Genomic DNA, 15,868 nt, shown 5'->3' with positions numbered 1-15,868 from the left:
CTTTCCGCGTAGCGTCGCTGGTTAAAAAGTAAACGTCGAAATAGTAAAAAACAAAGCGCGTGGAACGATTAAACGACGCCGACAAGTGCCTGCAGGTTACTTGGCGCAGCGTTGCCAGCATTCGTTTCGCACGACGGAATGGCAACATGCAAAAATAACCGTTTGTAAAGCGGTTAACCTATCATTCCTGTTAACCTTTAATTTCTGTTAACAGTGTTCGCATTAACCCCCTTGATAAAGAATACCGAAATGTTTCGGTATACGCCTGTACTGTTAACACATATTTATTTCGGTTAATAACCGAATTATTTCTGTTATTAACCCTAACCGGAGGAACACTGATTGCCACACGCAAAAATAATTGTGAGGTTGCCATGGCAATGATATGGCACGGCGTGGCAGTAGTGATAGCTTTAAATTATTTAGATTACTGTTTTTGATAACAAGGTTTATAAATAAAAGACTGCAGTTTACTTGTTTAACATTTTATTTTTTAATTTTGTTTTATATTTTATAGTTTTTTTTTCTGAATTAAGCTCATCATTATTGGTGCTAATTCCTGTAAACACCATCTAATTTTATTTTAGGTTATATCTGTCATTTTCTTATCCGCCGAAAAGGAAAGGGACGGGTAATCGACAAGCATAAAATTTATGGAACACACGTCAATTTTAAGCACATTTTAAGCACAAATCTAAAACAACTGTCTAAAAATTCGCCCGGATTATTTATTTATTTACTCATTCTTCCTAAAATTAAGAGCTGTCAATCATCCGTCCCTTTCCTTTTCGGCGGATAAGAAAATGACAGGTATAACTTAAAGTAAAATTAAGAGATGTCTGCAGGAATCGGGGCCATTATCATTATTTTAAATATGCCTTTTTGCATTAATGGCAAACTTTCCTCTAAACTCTGTAATCTAGAGACATCTATTATATTATATAATAACACTACTAATCTTTTGGAGAGACCCAGAAAGTTTTTAATAAAAATGTCTTTGTGCAATCCGAATGGCAAACACAATTGTTCCCAGTAGTCCTAAGCCTTCGCAAATTGTCATCACACAAACACTGTAACTTCTGCACTTCTAGAGTTCTTCCTAGCTCACTTTTAGGAAACTGGTGAAATATAGCGTCTTTTCGCTTACTTATCTTACACTCATACTGTACGGATACTAAGACCCGGATATCATAGTTTTCTAGTTGAGAGGCTAAGTACGGAATTTATTCAACGCAAACTTCACTCGATCACTTACAATTACAAAACTGCAATGAAACAATGATTGATTTTCGATTTTGTTTGGTTAGGACGCCGGGCGGGCAGCGCTTGCCCTTGTGTCTTGTTTATATCCCACAGACTAACCTCTAAGATTGTCCCAAGATGGCGGAGGATCTCAGAGGGGTGAAATGAAGTAGGAGAGGGGTGAAGTAGCTACTCAGAACAATAACTAAAGCATAGAAGGAAGGCTAAAATAAGAATTCAGAAACTATAAACCGGCTCTCTTCTAGCTTACGACACAAACTATGAGTGAGAAAAGGACAAATGATTCGCTCTTTGCTTCATTTTTTCCGAGGTTGTCACAAGTTGTCACAACATGAAATGTCATTTGGACCTATTGGACTCATTTTAACTCGGCCAAATACATAGTAACATAACATAAGAAGATTTTACTTATATTTACCGAACTATTTGACACGGTCGCGTGAACTTTGTTTACGAGTGTCTTGTGTTCAGATTGTTTTAAGTGATAATTTAACAATATTTTTCCAAATAAATGGAAAGAAACTTTTATTTATATCAAATAATTGAGTGTCTCGACTCTGTGACATTATGTCTTGTGTGGTATGGGGCTGCAGCTCACATTCAGGAAGAAAAGAAAATAGCCAACAACTTCTGTCGTTTCATCGGTAAGTTTTTTGTAATTTTCTAGTGAAATGTGAACTGCTGAACAATTTTAGGAAAGTAATATGTTTTGCTGAATAGATTTGTAGCATAAAATATTTGAGATATCTATACGTTTTATCGATGAATACGGAACGGAAACGGAATTGATTTGAGGTTATGTTGATTGTCCATAGTGATGTACTAAAATTATCGATACTTTTAATTTTTAGATTTCCTGTAGACGATAACAAAGAGAAAGAATGGATAATTCGCATTAATAGACGAAATTGGATTCCAAATAAGTACAGCCGTATTTGCTCGAAACATTTTACTGCGGATTCATTTGTGTGTTCCTAATTCAAAGTGGAGGCGTCTTCGAGACGATGCTATTCCTACATTGAACATTATAGATCAGACAGATGAAATGGTGTTTAAATTTATATTTAAATTTCAGCCTAGCCTGCATCATCTCACTGCTGGCTAGATATATAAGATATTTGTATCATGTTATCACAACACGTTTATACTATCTATCATTCAACTACATATTATTATGTACTTAATAAACTTAGTATATACTAAGTCTGTAGTTGTTTTATGTCTAAACAATTATGAGTTGTAAACGTTTTATATAAGTAAATGATTATTATCTTTGATTTCAGATATTAAATCCAAAAGTGTCGACTGGATTTACATGAAAAGATATATCAAATAATTTTCTTTTTTATATTTTTAACATGATATACATATATAGAGTGTATAATTCAACCAGCTGCACAATGCACTTAAATCAGATATATTTTACTTTTATTTTTATAGATTATTTTGTACATACACTATTTTAACATTATTATTAAACTTTATTTCAGTCAGTTCAAGAAGACGAGATGAAAAATTTAAAAGAAAAGCTGAACAAGTCACGCCTCAAGATCAAACGACTTCATGAAAAAAAAAATCAATGTGACAGGGTGTCACAAAGACAGTTTCTAAACAAATTGACACTGTTTAGAAATTAATAAATTTGTATTTATTGTAAATATAATGTACATAATTAATAACGTGTGAAATAAATACTTGCTAATGAACAGATTTACGATCTAATTTATATTTCATTTTACCTCCTGTTCTTATTTACTCCTACTCCAACACTCCAGGTTGATACGAACTGCGCCCAATAAAGAATGTAATGAATGTTATAGATTTGTGTAAGCGACTTAGATAAATCTTGACTAAACCTTCCTTTACAAATACAAATATACTTTATTGCACACAACATACAATACTTACAAGTTTTACACGAAAGATACAGTACACCACCTACCTACCTTTTACTTTCCCTTTCTGTTCTCTTATGAATACTTGTATGCCGTATTTTTTTAAGTATAATGCTATATCTTGTAGGTACGAGTATGGTAATCCTAGTATTGAAACAGCTTGTAGCCCTAGTAAAGACCGCCATTTTATGTTTACAGAGTGGCACGTTTTTTCTGTAGGTATTTCCAGTCCATACTCTTTTCTATGTCTATGGCGTGAGCCCATCGGGCCTCTTTACGTCTGTGCGGCTTAGACCCGGCGGTTCCAATTTGCACGGCACGTCGATCGACACCAGTGCACGGCGGATGACATCATAAATAAATTCGAATATTACAAAATACTTACCGATGAAACGATAACAGTTGGCTATTTTCTTTCCTTCCTGAATGTGAGCTGCAGCTCCAAACTAATATAAACCAGACAATATAATCCAAAAATGGTTAGATACTTACCTATCAGAGACAGAGTCTCCTTTCATCAAGAAGAAGATAATTGCATCCTACAAAAAGAAATCTTGTAAAAAAAATTTATCGACATTAATTGTAAGTAAATTTAATTTTATCGACATATTACTAAAGTGAAACCCAACACTAGGCAATGAAAAACTTGTGACAACCTACGAAATTACGAAACAATTTTTGTATATGCGTCTTTGTCTAACATTACGCCGGTTCCGTAAGATAAAGTAAAGTAAAAGTAAAGTAAAAATTCTTTATTTGCGTTGTAACACTATAGTAGAAGTACAATAAGTAGAGCAGAATTATAGAGTTCTGTTGCTATTTTAGCCTTCCTCCTATGCTTTAGTTATTGTTCTGAGAGTAGCTATCATTTTCCATTTTCCAAATTCGGTACGTTTGCGCGCTATGGTACAATTTTTTTGTATGAACATTTTCGGCCGTGATTGAAATGCTAGCTTGTCAGTTTTGAGTTGATTGATTTACTATATATTTAAATGGATTACTTTTAAATTCGAGAACTAATTACAGTACAGTTCGAGACAATCTTTCTAGTTTGGAGTAAACTGTATTTTCGTTCCAAATAATGTATTATCATTGTATAATAATGTAGTATTATCTTGTACGGGGTGTATTTGTTGTCGTTTTTTAGAGTTCACCCTTCAAAGGAAAAATGGAACCTATGTGGTATGTGTTAGTAACAAACAACTTATATTCTGTAAGTAATAACTTATACAACTTAAATGCTCAAAGCTAATACCAAAGAGTAATACTACGTCCATAAAGGAAAAATAATGTAGGCTAATACACTCGCGCGACACTTGGCACGGCGGCAGCGTGTTAACAAAAACATACGTCATCAACAGCAGTCGTTTTAAACCGAAATAAATGGTTGATTTAGATTTTTTTTTTCGTTTTAAACAAATTGAATGGTTTTAAACCGGCCCTACGTCTATATTCGCGCATCAGCAAACATCAATGAGGCGCTGCAATAACGCGGCAGTCCGAACAGCATCTTGAATGCGTTATTATATTGGACACGCAGAGCTCCATACCTAAGTTCTCTGCGTAAAGTTGACTCACAGACCGCACATTAGTGATGTGCCAACTCGGAAAAAACAAAACTCGATTTAACTCGAGTTAAAATCCACGTAACTCGGGTTGAACTCGAATTACTTAACTCGAGTTAACTGGATGGACAATAGGATGCTTCTTTTTAATGTGATTTAATAATGTGGTCGTATTTCCACTATATTTGAATGAATCTGAACACTGTTTACACCTAACACGTCCACTCATTGACGACGATTCGAATACATCCCAAACTAAAGATTTTCTTTTAGGACCCGGCATTTTTCAAAAACATAACAACGCATAACACGCAAAAACTAAAATAATAACCGGCACTTTAAAGAAAGATAACCTCAAATCTAATGTAATGACACTTGTTTGTTTATTATGAATGAATATCAGTGAACGAAATGAATATAGTCTCACTAAAATGATCGGCAAACTTCGCTCCATGCCGGTTCGGTTCTATTCGGTTTACGAACTCGAGTTAGAGAGAATTCAACTCGAGCGGATTCGAGTTACGCCTAACTCGAGTTGACTCGGGTTAGGTACTCGAGTTAACCATCACTACCGCACATGTAGAGAATGCTTTGAAAAGCGTCACCTTTACTTGCTGACTACAATGCGAAAATCTGTGGACCAGCATGTCATTCATTCATTAAACCATTCTGTTTAAAACGAAAAAAAAAACAGGTTGCTATTGATGACTATGTTTTTCTTAATGATAATAACTACATTTTCTTGGTTTTACTGAGGTAGAGATATAACGAAGTAAAAAAAAATTAATTGTAATATACTGTTAAGTATAGGTAGGTATAGGTAGGTATTTCCTTTATTTATTTATTGATTCACTTTTGGATTCACCAATAGTTATTACACTAAAAAAAACATGGTAGGGAATTTGCGATAGCTACATGACTTAGGATAGGACTAAATGCATAACTACTTATAAGTACCTACCTATTAAGTTTTCGTGAACTTAGTAGGTAATGTAAGTAGGTAGGTACTATTAAAACGAAACAAGACATCAGGTGACCAAAAATTGCCTACCTATAATGAAATTTAAAACAGTTCTTTTATTGTTGTAGGTGAGTATTCAACAGTTTAAAACAATTTGTTTGGGGTTTAAAATGGCAACATTTTATTTAATTTAAAACACTTTAAATTAGGTACCTAGTTGTTTTACATCTATGCATGTTACAGCATATTTCTTACCTATAAGTATATTTTCGCCTTGCTCGGGTATAATACAATGTAATGGCAGAGGCATATAAAAATAATTGTTGCTTGATAGGTATTTGGATAAGATATGTATAGAAATATGTTACTGTAGTGTATTGATATTGCTATCCTTGTCTCGGGCGCATACGTCATCTGAATACTGAGCAAGACAAACAGTCAGTCAATGCAGGACGGTCTGCCTGTACAGAGTGATGGTGTGTTGGCGAGCCAAATCATGGCAGTATACAAAAGGTGTACTCTACATATGTGGCGACGAGGATAAAGACCGTAAGTAAACCTTGGAAAAGGAGGGAAAGGTATGTGGATTTACTATAATTTATCCAGAAACAGTGAAAACTTTACGATTCTGCATTATGATTCAAATTATGATTATAGAGATGAGGGTTATTGCTCTTCAATTTATTCCATTATGGAAGGGCATGAGATTAGAGTATACACAGCCTATTCTGTTGCAGAAGATATAGTGAAAAAATAACCCGGTTAGGCGGTTAGTGGATTACGTAATTTTAAAATAATGACATGTATATAAATAAATTATTATAAGTACCTAATTGTGTTTTAATTTGCAATTGACCTGTGTAACATGACAGTTGATGAATTAAAACTCGTGATTTTAATTTAATTTTGTGTTTTTTTTCCATTCGGGCGGGAAATATATATATAAAAAAAATACTTTGGTTTTCCTTTTTCATGTTTTCTTTTCCCTCCAAAATACTTCAAATTGAATGTAAATGTTTTCTTAGCGAATAAATTTTAATTCAATTTTAATTAGATTTCTGATTACTACTGGTGTTTTCTGTGAAGAATCCTGTTCCGACGAGTGTTCCAGGTAAGATAATAATTAATATGTGTTAAATATACAAATGTAATCCCACATGAAAACTGAGAAACGGGTTTTGTGGAGTTCTCATTGTGAAACTTTGAATAAAGATAATTTGAAGTACTTAATTAAGTACCCTATTTTGCAGTAATTTAGGGTATTTAATTTAAGTTTAATGTTATAATAGTAATTCACTACAAGTATAAATTAAGTAAACAAGATCAACTATTGGAAACATTTTCCAGACATACTTACTAATTATTTTAGTATGGGCATCTGTCATTGAATTGATCAGTATAAATTTATCTTCTAAATTGAATTAGATCTGAAGACATCTTATTCAATTAACTATCAGTTAATACTGATTTCGGACTTGAAAATGGTTGATACATGTAGACAAGTACTTAAATAAATGTGTTTAATTGAATTGACTTAGTTAGTAAAGACTAACGGAAGAAACCTCATGTATGGGTACATAATCAATAAATTGATTGTCAACAAAGACAAGTGTGTTTCATTAAATTGACTATTAGCAAAGACTAATACAAACGGAAGTAGCCTCATGTATGGGTGCATATCATTAAATTGATTGTTTACAAAGACTTTCGAAAGTGTTTCATTAAATTGACTATTAGCAAAGACTAATACAAACGGAAGTAGCCTCATGTATGGGTGCATATCATTAAATTGATTGTCAACAAAGACTTTCTAAGGTGTTTCATTAAATTGACTATTAGCAAAGACTAATACAAACGGAAGTAGCCTCATGAATGGGTGCATATCATTAAATTGATTGTCAGCAAAGACTGTGGTGTTTCATTAAATTGACTTTTAGCATAGCATATAAATAAACGGAACCATGACCTTATATTTTATGGGTGTATATGAGTACTCCATTGGAGTAGAAAAGTGTACATTAAATTGTTTATGACAAAGTTTGGTTTTAGATAATTAATCTTTTGGTGACCATTATCATAAAATTTGTGTTTATATTCAAATGTGTAATTAGATGGCATTTGATTTCAGATTGTCCACAATCAAAATGGCTTTGGCTTTGACTTTGGACAAATTTGATTGCGATGGTGAACCAAGCTCCGTAGTATCCAGATGGGAGCGGTGGAAGAGAGCGTTGTACATCTACCTGGAAGCCGCTAACATCACAGATACTGAAAAAAAAAAAGAGCAAACTTGTTGCATTTTGGCGGGCTAGATTTACAAGAAATATTCTACAACATACCAGATGCCAATGTGACAGCTAGAGGGGGTACGGATGTATTTGCAGTTGCCATATCTAGACTGGATGATTATTTTGCTCCAAAACAAAATAAAGTATATGAAAGGCATTTGTTCCGGCTGCTCAAGCAAGAGACCAATGAGAAATTTGAAAAGTTTTTAGTAAGATTGAGACAGCAAGCCAACAAATGTCAGTTTCAAGACAGAAATGACAATATAATTGATCAAATTGTTGAGAAGTGTGCATCTATTGAACTGCGAAAGAAAATCCTGCAAATGGGAGATGATGCGACTCTAGAAAGAATTATTAAAGAAGCTAATTCGCTAGAATCAGTCAACATGCAGTTAGAAGGGATTCAGTAAACAAGACAATGCAAGGTATCAATAAGATCTTCACTAAAACTAATAATACCTATGGAACCAGCACTATGCACAAAACAAAGCTGAAAATACAGACGAATTGTGGTAGATGCGGTAATCGAAACCACGGACCTAGCAGTCCATTATGCCCTGCTAGAAATAAAGACTGTCTTAAATGCGGTCTTGTGGGACATTTTAGACAGTACTGCAAAACTAAACAGCCATTGAAAAGGAAACTTGAAGCGGAACGACATGCTGAAGGGAAAAAGAAGGCTAAAGTGAATGATAAGCAAGGTGACATAAACCAGGTAGATGAACTAGAGGAAATATCAAAAAATATAGAATCTGAGACACCTCACTATGTTTTCCACATAGATGATGATGATGAGTTTAAGTGTATGATTGGAGGAGTCAATGTTACTATGCTAGTAGATTCCGGCTGTAAACAAAATCTTATTATGGAGGAAACTTGGAATAAGATGAAAACTAAGAAAGTGACAGTGGATAAGCAGATTCCGAATCCTGATGTGAAATTTATGGCATATGGTAGCAATGTACCATTAGAAATCAAAGGTTCTTTTGAAGCAAACATACAAGTTGGAGGCAGTACGAAAAAAGCAACATTTTACGTTATCAAGAACGGAACACGGAACTTACTAGGAAAGTTGACGGCAATGGCTTTGGGCATTCTCAAAATTGGATTAAACTTAGAAGAAATCAATCAGCTAGATATTTCGACATTTCCTAAGTTAAAGAACGTGTTAATTGAACTGCCAATTGATGATTCTGTAACACCTATTTCTCAGCCATACAGGTACCTAAAATGATTGTAATAAAATAACAATAAATATAATAATTAATAATAAATGCTAAGATAGATTGTTTAGTTAATTTGGTTAGTTTGTTCAATTTGATTTAGGTATAATAAAGAAAAACGTATTGTTAATTTTTATTGTTTTAATCTTAGGAGGATTCCGATACCTATTGAAGACAAAGTTGCAGCGAAAATAGACGAGTTAGCTAGAAGAGATATTATTGAAGAGGTTAGAGGTTCTTCTAAATGGGTCTCTCCAATAGTACCCATTTTAAAAGATAATGGGGATGTACGTATATGTATCGATATGCGGCGAGCAAATGAAGCAATCGTGCGAGAAAATCATCCTTTGCCTACTATGGATAAATTACTACCAAAAGTACGAGAAGCAAAATATTTCACTAGACTCGATATAAAAGACGCTTTTCACCAGATTGAGATTGATCCACATTCTCGATATATAACGACATTCATCACGAGTAAAGGACTATACCAATACAAACGTCTGATGTTTGGTATATCATGCGCTCCAGAAATCTTTCAAAAGACACTGGAAAGAATATTGGTAGGTTGCGATGGAGTTATTAACTTTATCGACGACATCTTAATATTCGGGAAAGATCTTGTCGAGCATGATAGGAGATTAGAAAAGGTCATGAGGGTATTGAAAGAAAATAATGTGATGTTGAACAAAGATAAATGTCGTTATAGATTGAAGAAAGTAAGTTTTTTGGGGCATGTGTTGTCAGAGCATGGAATAAGGCCATTAGAAAAATATATTTCTACTGTTCAGCAATTTAGACCCCCCACAACTGTTGGAGAAATTCGTAGCTTTCTGGGACTTATAAATTTTGTCAGTAAGTGGATACCCAATGTAGCGACATTAACCGAACCCTTGAAAGAATTATTGAGAAATAAACACGGTGATAATTTTGATATTACGAATGGATGGGGGGAAAACCAGCAACAAAGCTTTAATGCTTTAAAGTCTGCACTCACTAACGTGACGACTTTGGGCTATTATAACGTCAAAGACCGCACAATTGTAGTGGCGGACGCCAGCTCAGTAGGACTTGGAAGTGTCCTGATTCAAGTGGATGGACATGGCCCACGAGTCATTGCTTATGGCCATAAAACTCTGACAGATTGCGAACGCCGTTATTGTCAGACCGAAAAGGAAGCCTTAGCCCTTGTATGGGCTATCGAACACTTTCATATATTCCTGTATGGCAAACAATTTGAATTGGTCACAGATCATAAGCCACTAGAAGTGATATTTGGAATCAGATCAAAACCGTGTGCGAGAATTGAAAGATGGGTTTTGCGCTTGCAATCTTATAATTATAAGGTGGTTTATCGTCCGGGCAAAACGAATATCGCAGATCCATTTTCACGATTGTGTAATGAACCAAAGTCTGGGCACACCGCTACAAGGGACAACTACGTTCACCAAATCGTGGAAAATAGTTTACCAGTAGCAGTTTCCCTCACGGAAATCATGCGGTGCTCCTCAGAGGACCAGGAGATCTTAAAAGTAAAAGATGGTGTTTATAATAGTAACTGGCACGAGGATGTCAAATTGTTCAAAATCTTCCAAAACGAACTCTGTTTTTACGAGGGAATTTTACTGCGAGGAACGAGAATCGTGGTTCCGGAGTCACTTCGTGAACGAGTATTAAAGGCAGCCCACGAAGGACACCCTGGCATAGTAGGCATGAAGGCTAGGCTAAGGACAAAAGTATGGTGGCCAAAATGTGACAAAGATGCTGAAACCATGGTGAAATCATGCAAAGGTTGCACTTTAGTATCAGGACCAAATCCGCCGCATCCTTTAAAGCGAAGAGAATTGCCAGAAGAACCATGGATGGATGTAGCGGTGGATCTGATGGGCCCACTTCCTAGTGGTGATTATTTATTCGTCATTGTCGACTACTACAGTCGCTATAAAGAAATTAAAATATGTCGGAAAATAACCACTGTGGAAGTGGTAACCCATCTGAAAGAAATTTTCAGTCGTTTGGGGAATCCAGGTTCGATCACTGCCGATAACGGCAAGCAATTTTGTAGTGAGGAGTTCAAGTCTTTCTGCACCCAAAGGAATATAGTCCTTTTCAACACCGTACCCTACTGGCCCCAACAAAATGGAGAAGTTGAGCGCCAAAATCGTGACATTTTAAAAAGGCTCAAAATTAGCCAAGTCGAAAAGAAAAACTGGCGAGAATCATTACTGGATTACCTAATGATGTACAATAGCACACCACATACAGTGACCGGAAAAACTCCGTCGGAGTTATTTTTTAAGCGAAGATTTAGAGATAAGTTACCCATGATTAATGACATTCATGGAAAACCACAGGAAGGAGACATGGAAATGAGAGACAGGGATCGTGTAAATAAAGAGAAAGGTAAAATATATTCGGACCGGAAGAGAAAAGCAGAAAGATGTACTTTAGAAGCTGGTGATAAAGTATACGTCAAACAGATGAGTAAGGATAATAAATTGAGTCTCAATTATGATTCTACACCTTATACTGTAAGGAAAAGTCATGGGGGAGATATATTAGTTGAAAATGACGAAACAGGACAGATATGTAGAAGAAACATAGTACATTTGAAAAGAGTAGAAGGGCAATGGAAGGTTTGTAATGAAAATGAAAGTGAGCAGAGAGAAGAGAAAGAAGGTGATGGAAATCAGGAAAGCATAGTTTAGTGGCTAAGAGTCAAATATTCAAAATCCTTATATTTTGTGGTCTAGCAAATGTCTTGAATATTGTTGTTGTAAAATAGAACAAAATTAAAACATTTGTTTTAAATATTGTTGTTTTAAAGAATAATTAAACAAAATTAAAATAAGGAAGGGATGTAGTGTATTGATATTGCTATCCTTGTCTCGGGCGCATACGTCATCTGAATACAGAGCAAGACAAACAGTCAGTCAATGCAGGACGGTCTGCCTGTACAGAGTGATGGTGTGTTGGCGAGCCAAATCATGGCAGTATACAAAAGGTGTACTCTACAGTTACTACCTATGTTATTTCTCTTTATTTGGGCGGAAGATGTGTTGTGCCTAGGTGTGATAACAAGGCTCATTATTTATACCCAAAAACAAAGATAAAAGACGCATCTGTTATCCCTGAAATTAGAAGGTTAAACGAAGGCAAATCTATACAACACCATGTATATTTTTTTTGGGAATGTAGCCTGGATACCTAGTTCCTCATTACTTGGCCGAATAATTGGAGGGTGCTGAACCTTTATTCTCAGTAGTCCTACTGAAGGCTCTCACTCGGTACAAAATTGAAGACAACAGGTCTGCTCAGTTAACTCGTTTTGGACCTCAACGTCGCGTCGTCTGACAGTAGGTTCGACCCCAGCGGGCTGATAGCAATAAGCTGTGAAAAATACCCTCCGGGTCCCTAAGCGGGACGAATTCTAATACCGCAAGTACCTGGGGATTTGGGTGGTGCGGCGCAGAAGCGAAGTGTAGATAGAATAGATATAGTATACCTACACGAAGTAGGTACCTAAGTTTCTGATAAAATGATGTACCTGTCACATTTTCCTAATTAATAATGAAAACAACTGTTACAGGAAATAATTAATTTTATTTATTGAATAAATGTCAATACACTAAACAACAAATACAAAGGTCGCGATAAAAACCTACTTTTACTTAGGTATGTACTTTATACCTACCAATATAAGGGAAAAGAAATTGTATTTTTCAAGGCAAATAAGTACATAACATTAAGTATTATAATACATAATTACTTAATTAACTAGGTAGGTAAAAGTGCATGCACAATTGTGGAACTGACAGGCAGGAAGGATCTTCAGTGACAAGTTACACCACGTGTTACATGGAATCCATAGAAACATTATTATACGTCAATGTATGGAATAGAATAGCAGAACAATAAACCTTTTTAGGAGTTTTCATCCATAGTTTCCATTCAATGTTTTGCTATCTTGTATAGTAGTGGTACATTACCTAATCTCGGGTATCTTAAAATAGGATCATAGTACCTAAGTAGGAAACCAATGGAAGTATTTTTAACGCGTGTGATGAGATTTATTTATGGAACGTACCTATTTCAAATCATTACCACCAGAACGTGGCCACCACTAATAATAGTTGCGGCGGGAAGTGGTAGTTTGCAGGAAACCGCGGTCCGCACGTCGCGGCGCGGCGGGTGTCTGTGTGTCCGGGCGTACATTGTATGTATAGACACGGACATAAGTCGACAAAACAATCCCGCAGCCGGGCAGACGACACTGACGGTAACCACAACTCAAAATAATTGGAGATTTGATTTACAGCTTGTAAAAACTGAAATTAGTTGTATAATTTAGTTACCCAGTCAGAGGATATTTTTGTGCAGTTTTAACATTTCAAACACGTAGATAATTAATGTTATATTTTTGAAGTAAGACACCACATTTCTGGCGATTAGTAATTTAATTACATAACACCTGCCGACATTGCTTCCACTTAGCACCAGGTGGAGCTTTGCCTTACGTAGTTAGTTGGACTAGTTGCGATACCGGTCAGATAGCTTCTCAACTGTTTAGTGTACACTCCATTAGGACCGCTTCTTGCTCGCGGCACACAGAGCCGGGAAGGCGTTCCGGGCGCGGTATCAAACTGCACATAATATCCGGCGTCTCGGCCTGCTTGTCCCGCTTTCCCGGCTCTGTGTCTATTTAAGCTTTAATTAAAATATTAACTACTTGTAGGTATATAATAATATCACAATACCTAAGTAACAACTTTTAACATTATTAACACTTATGGAATACAAATTAAAAATTAAACAACAAAATCATAAGTCTGCTTCAGTCTGACTGAATCTAAGTATAAATTAAGTATGCGAGTATTACAACCTTACATTACAACACAACTGGTACAGGTCCTGTCCTGGGCAGAATACAATAGTATGTCTACAAGTATTTATAATAATAAGCATATAACAAGATTTTAGGAAACAAATCCCAAATTATGGCGTTCATGGCCTGTTGTCATTACTGTTATTTTAGTATGTTTTTAGAGCAATCATGAGCAATTCAAATTCTTACAACATACTATCGTTAAATAGATACAGGAGTTACTCTGTGGTAAACCTATGGCACTAATATACAATGGTAACAACCGTCGTCAATACTGGAAATGCAAGGTTGGGTGGTGTGCCTGCAGTGTGACAACGTGCACACCACCAGCCCTTACAAGTGACTTATATTTCATGAATTATGTTGTAATCAACTACACAGCAGGAAACAAGCAACTAAGGTTACTTACTAAGTACGAAAGGTTTGTAAGTAGGTAGGTATTAAAATTAAACCCGCTAGCAGCGCTGGGCACACACAGTAACAACCTACTTCATTATTTACTTACATTTTAATAAATAACACTAATTATACCAACTACTAAGTTGTGTATTCATTTGGGTACTGCTCTTTGGCACCATAGCTTTGGCATGTACACACTAGCTAATTGCACAGGACAGAGGCCGGCAAACACTCCGGCTGCTGGCTGGATGTCGCCATTTATAATGACGCGTACACAGTTTTACAAGATGGATATTAACCGTAAGTACATTACTTATATATGCGCGTATTCACGTGAAGATGAACAGCGGTGGACCGCTCTGTAAACCATTACCCGAGGAGATCGTTATTGCTTAAAACGACGATTGTGCGTAGGTGCTAATAGTGTACTTAGGTGACATGTATGCTCCTATCTGGATAGATAGGAGTCACAGGGAGGCAGCTCAGCCATCAGCTAGCAATGCGCACCCGCGTGTCCAGTCGAGCAGGCGCCTGTCTAACCGGGCAGCGGCGCCTCCTCGTAGAAGTCGGGTTCGTCATCCTTGTCTATATCTTTCTGCGCGCCGTCCAACTAAAAATAAATAAGTAAAAATGTATCTATTCATGTAAGATTAAGAGATGATGTTGGAGATCAAACCGCTAAGCGCAGGAGGCGCCTGGGTGGGCGGCGCCGCCGGGGTCAGCGTTCCCTCTGTGTGGTCAACGGATTTCATGAATTGTATTTAACAATGGGTAGGTATTTTGGGGTGACACCACGGTAACAAGTACCACTATAGCTAGGTGCGTTACTGTCTCCGAAGTTGTAAGTAAATATTACAAGCAAAATAAAAGAGTGTGTGTGGGAGTAGGTGGTGTCACTGACCGCGCGCAGCTGCAGCGGCGTGAAGACGTAGGCAAGCGAGAGCCGCAGCGGCACCATCAGCACCAGGAAGAAAGGTAGCGCCAGCGACGCGCGCGACGACTTGACCGCATACAGCACGCCCAGCCCCGCCAGCTGCACCAGCGTGTACAGGTGCATGCGCAGCGTCGGCACCTGAGACACGCCACACCGCTAGCTAAACATCAACTAGGCACTCATCATCAAAAACTGTTATCAGTCTTGCGACGTTCCTGGCGGCGACACTCGCAAATATCTTTATTTTACCTAGCTACGTAGAACCAGTGGCTGCCTGCCGCCGAAAGGGAAAGTTTGTCTTGTTTTGGTGTGTGCCGTCCGTTTATTATAACCAATTTCTATTCTATTTATCAGTTACAAAGAACCTACAAGTGCACGAACGCATCGCAAGCGCAATATCTCACCACGATTACTGATACCTGCATAGGATCACCTATTATTTGACGTGACTTATT

General features: G+C 36.5%; 1 protein-coding gene across 2 annotated transcripts in view; it reads right to left on the bottom strand.

The window, feature by feature from the left end:
• Window positions 1-14,428: 14,428 nt before the first annotated feature.
• LOC126379938 (anion exchange protein 2) overlaps window positions 14,429-15,868 on the bottom strand; it is a 34,389-nt gene continuing 32,949 nt past the window's right edge. For both annotated transcript variants that reach the window (XM_050028952.1, XM_050028953.1), the window contains 2 exons: window positions 15,381-15,551; window positions 14,429-15,089 (listed from right to left, as the gene is read on the bottom strand). In XM_050028952.1, coding sequence (XP_049884909.1) covers window positions 15,015-15,089; window positions 15,381-15,551 — 246 coding nt within the window. In that variant the 3' untranslated portion in view covers window positions 14,429-15,014. The remainder of the gene's footprint in view (window positions 15,090-15,380; window positions 15,552-15,868) is intronic.

This window comes from Pectinophora gossypiella, chromosome Z (genome assembly GCF_024362695.1).
Source record: "Pectinophora gossypiella chromosome Z, ilPecGoss1.1, whole genome shotgun sequence".
Taxonomy (NCBI): domain Eukaryota; kingdom Metazoa; phylum Arthropoda; class Insecta; order Lepidoptera; family Gelechiidae; genus Pectinophora; species Pectinophora gossypiella.
This window is presented reverse-complemented; position numbering and strand designations above follow the sequence as displayed.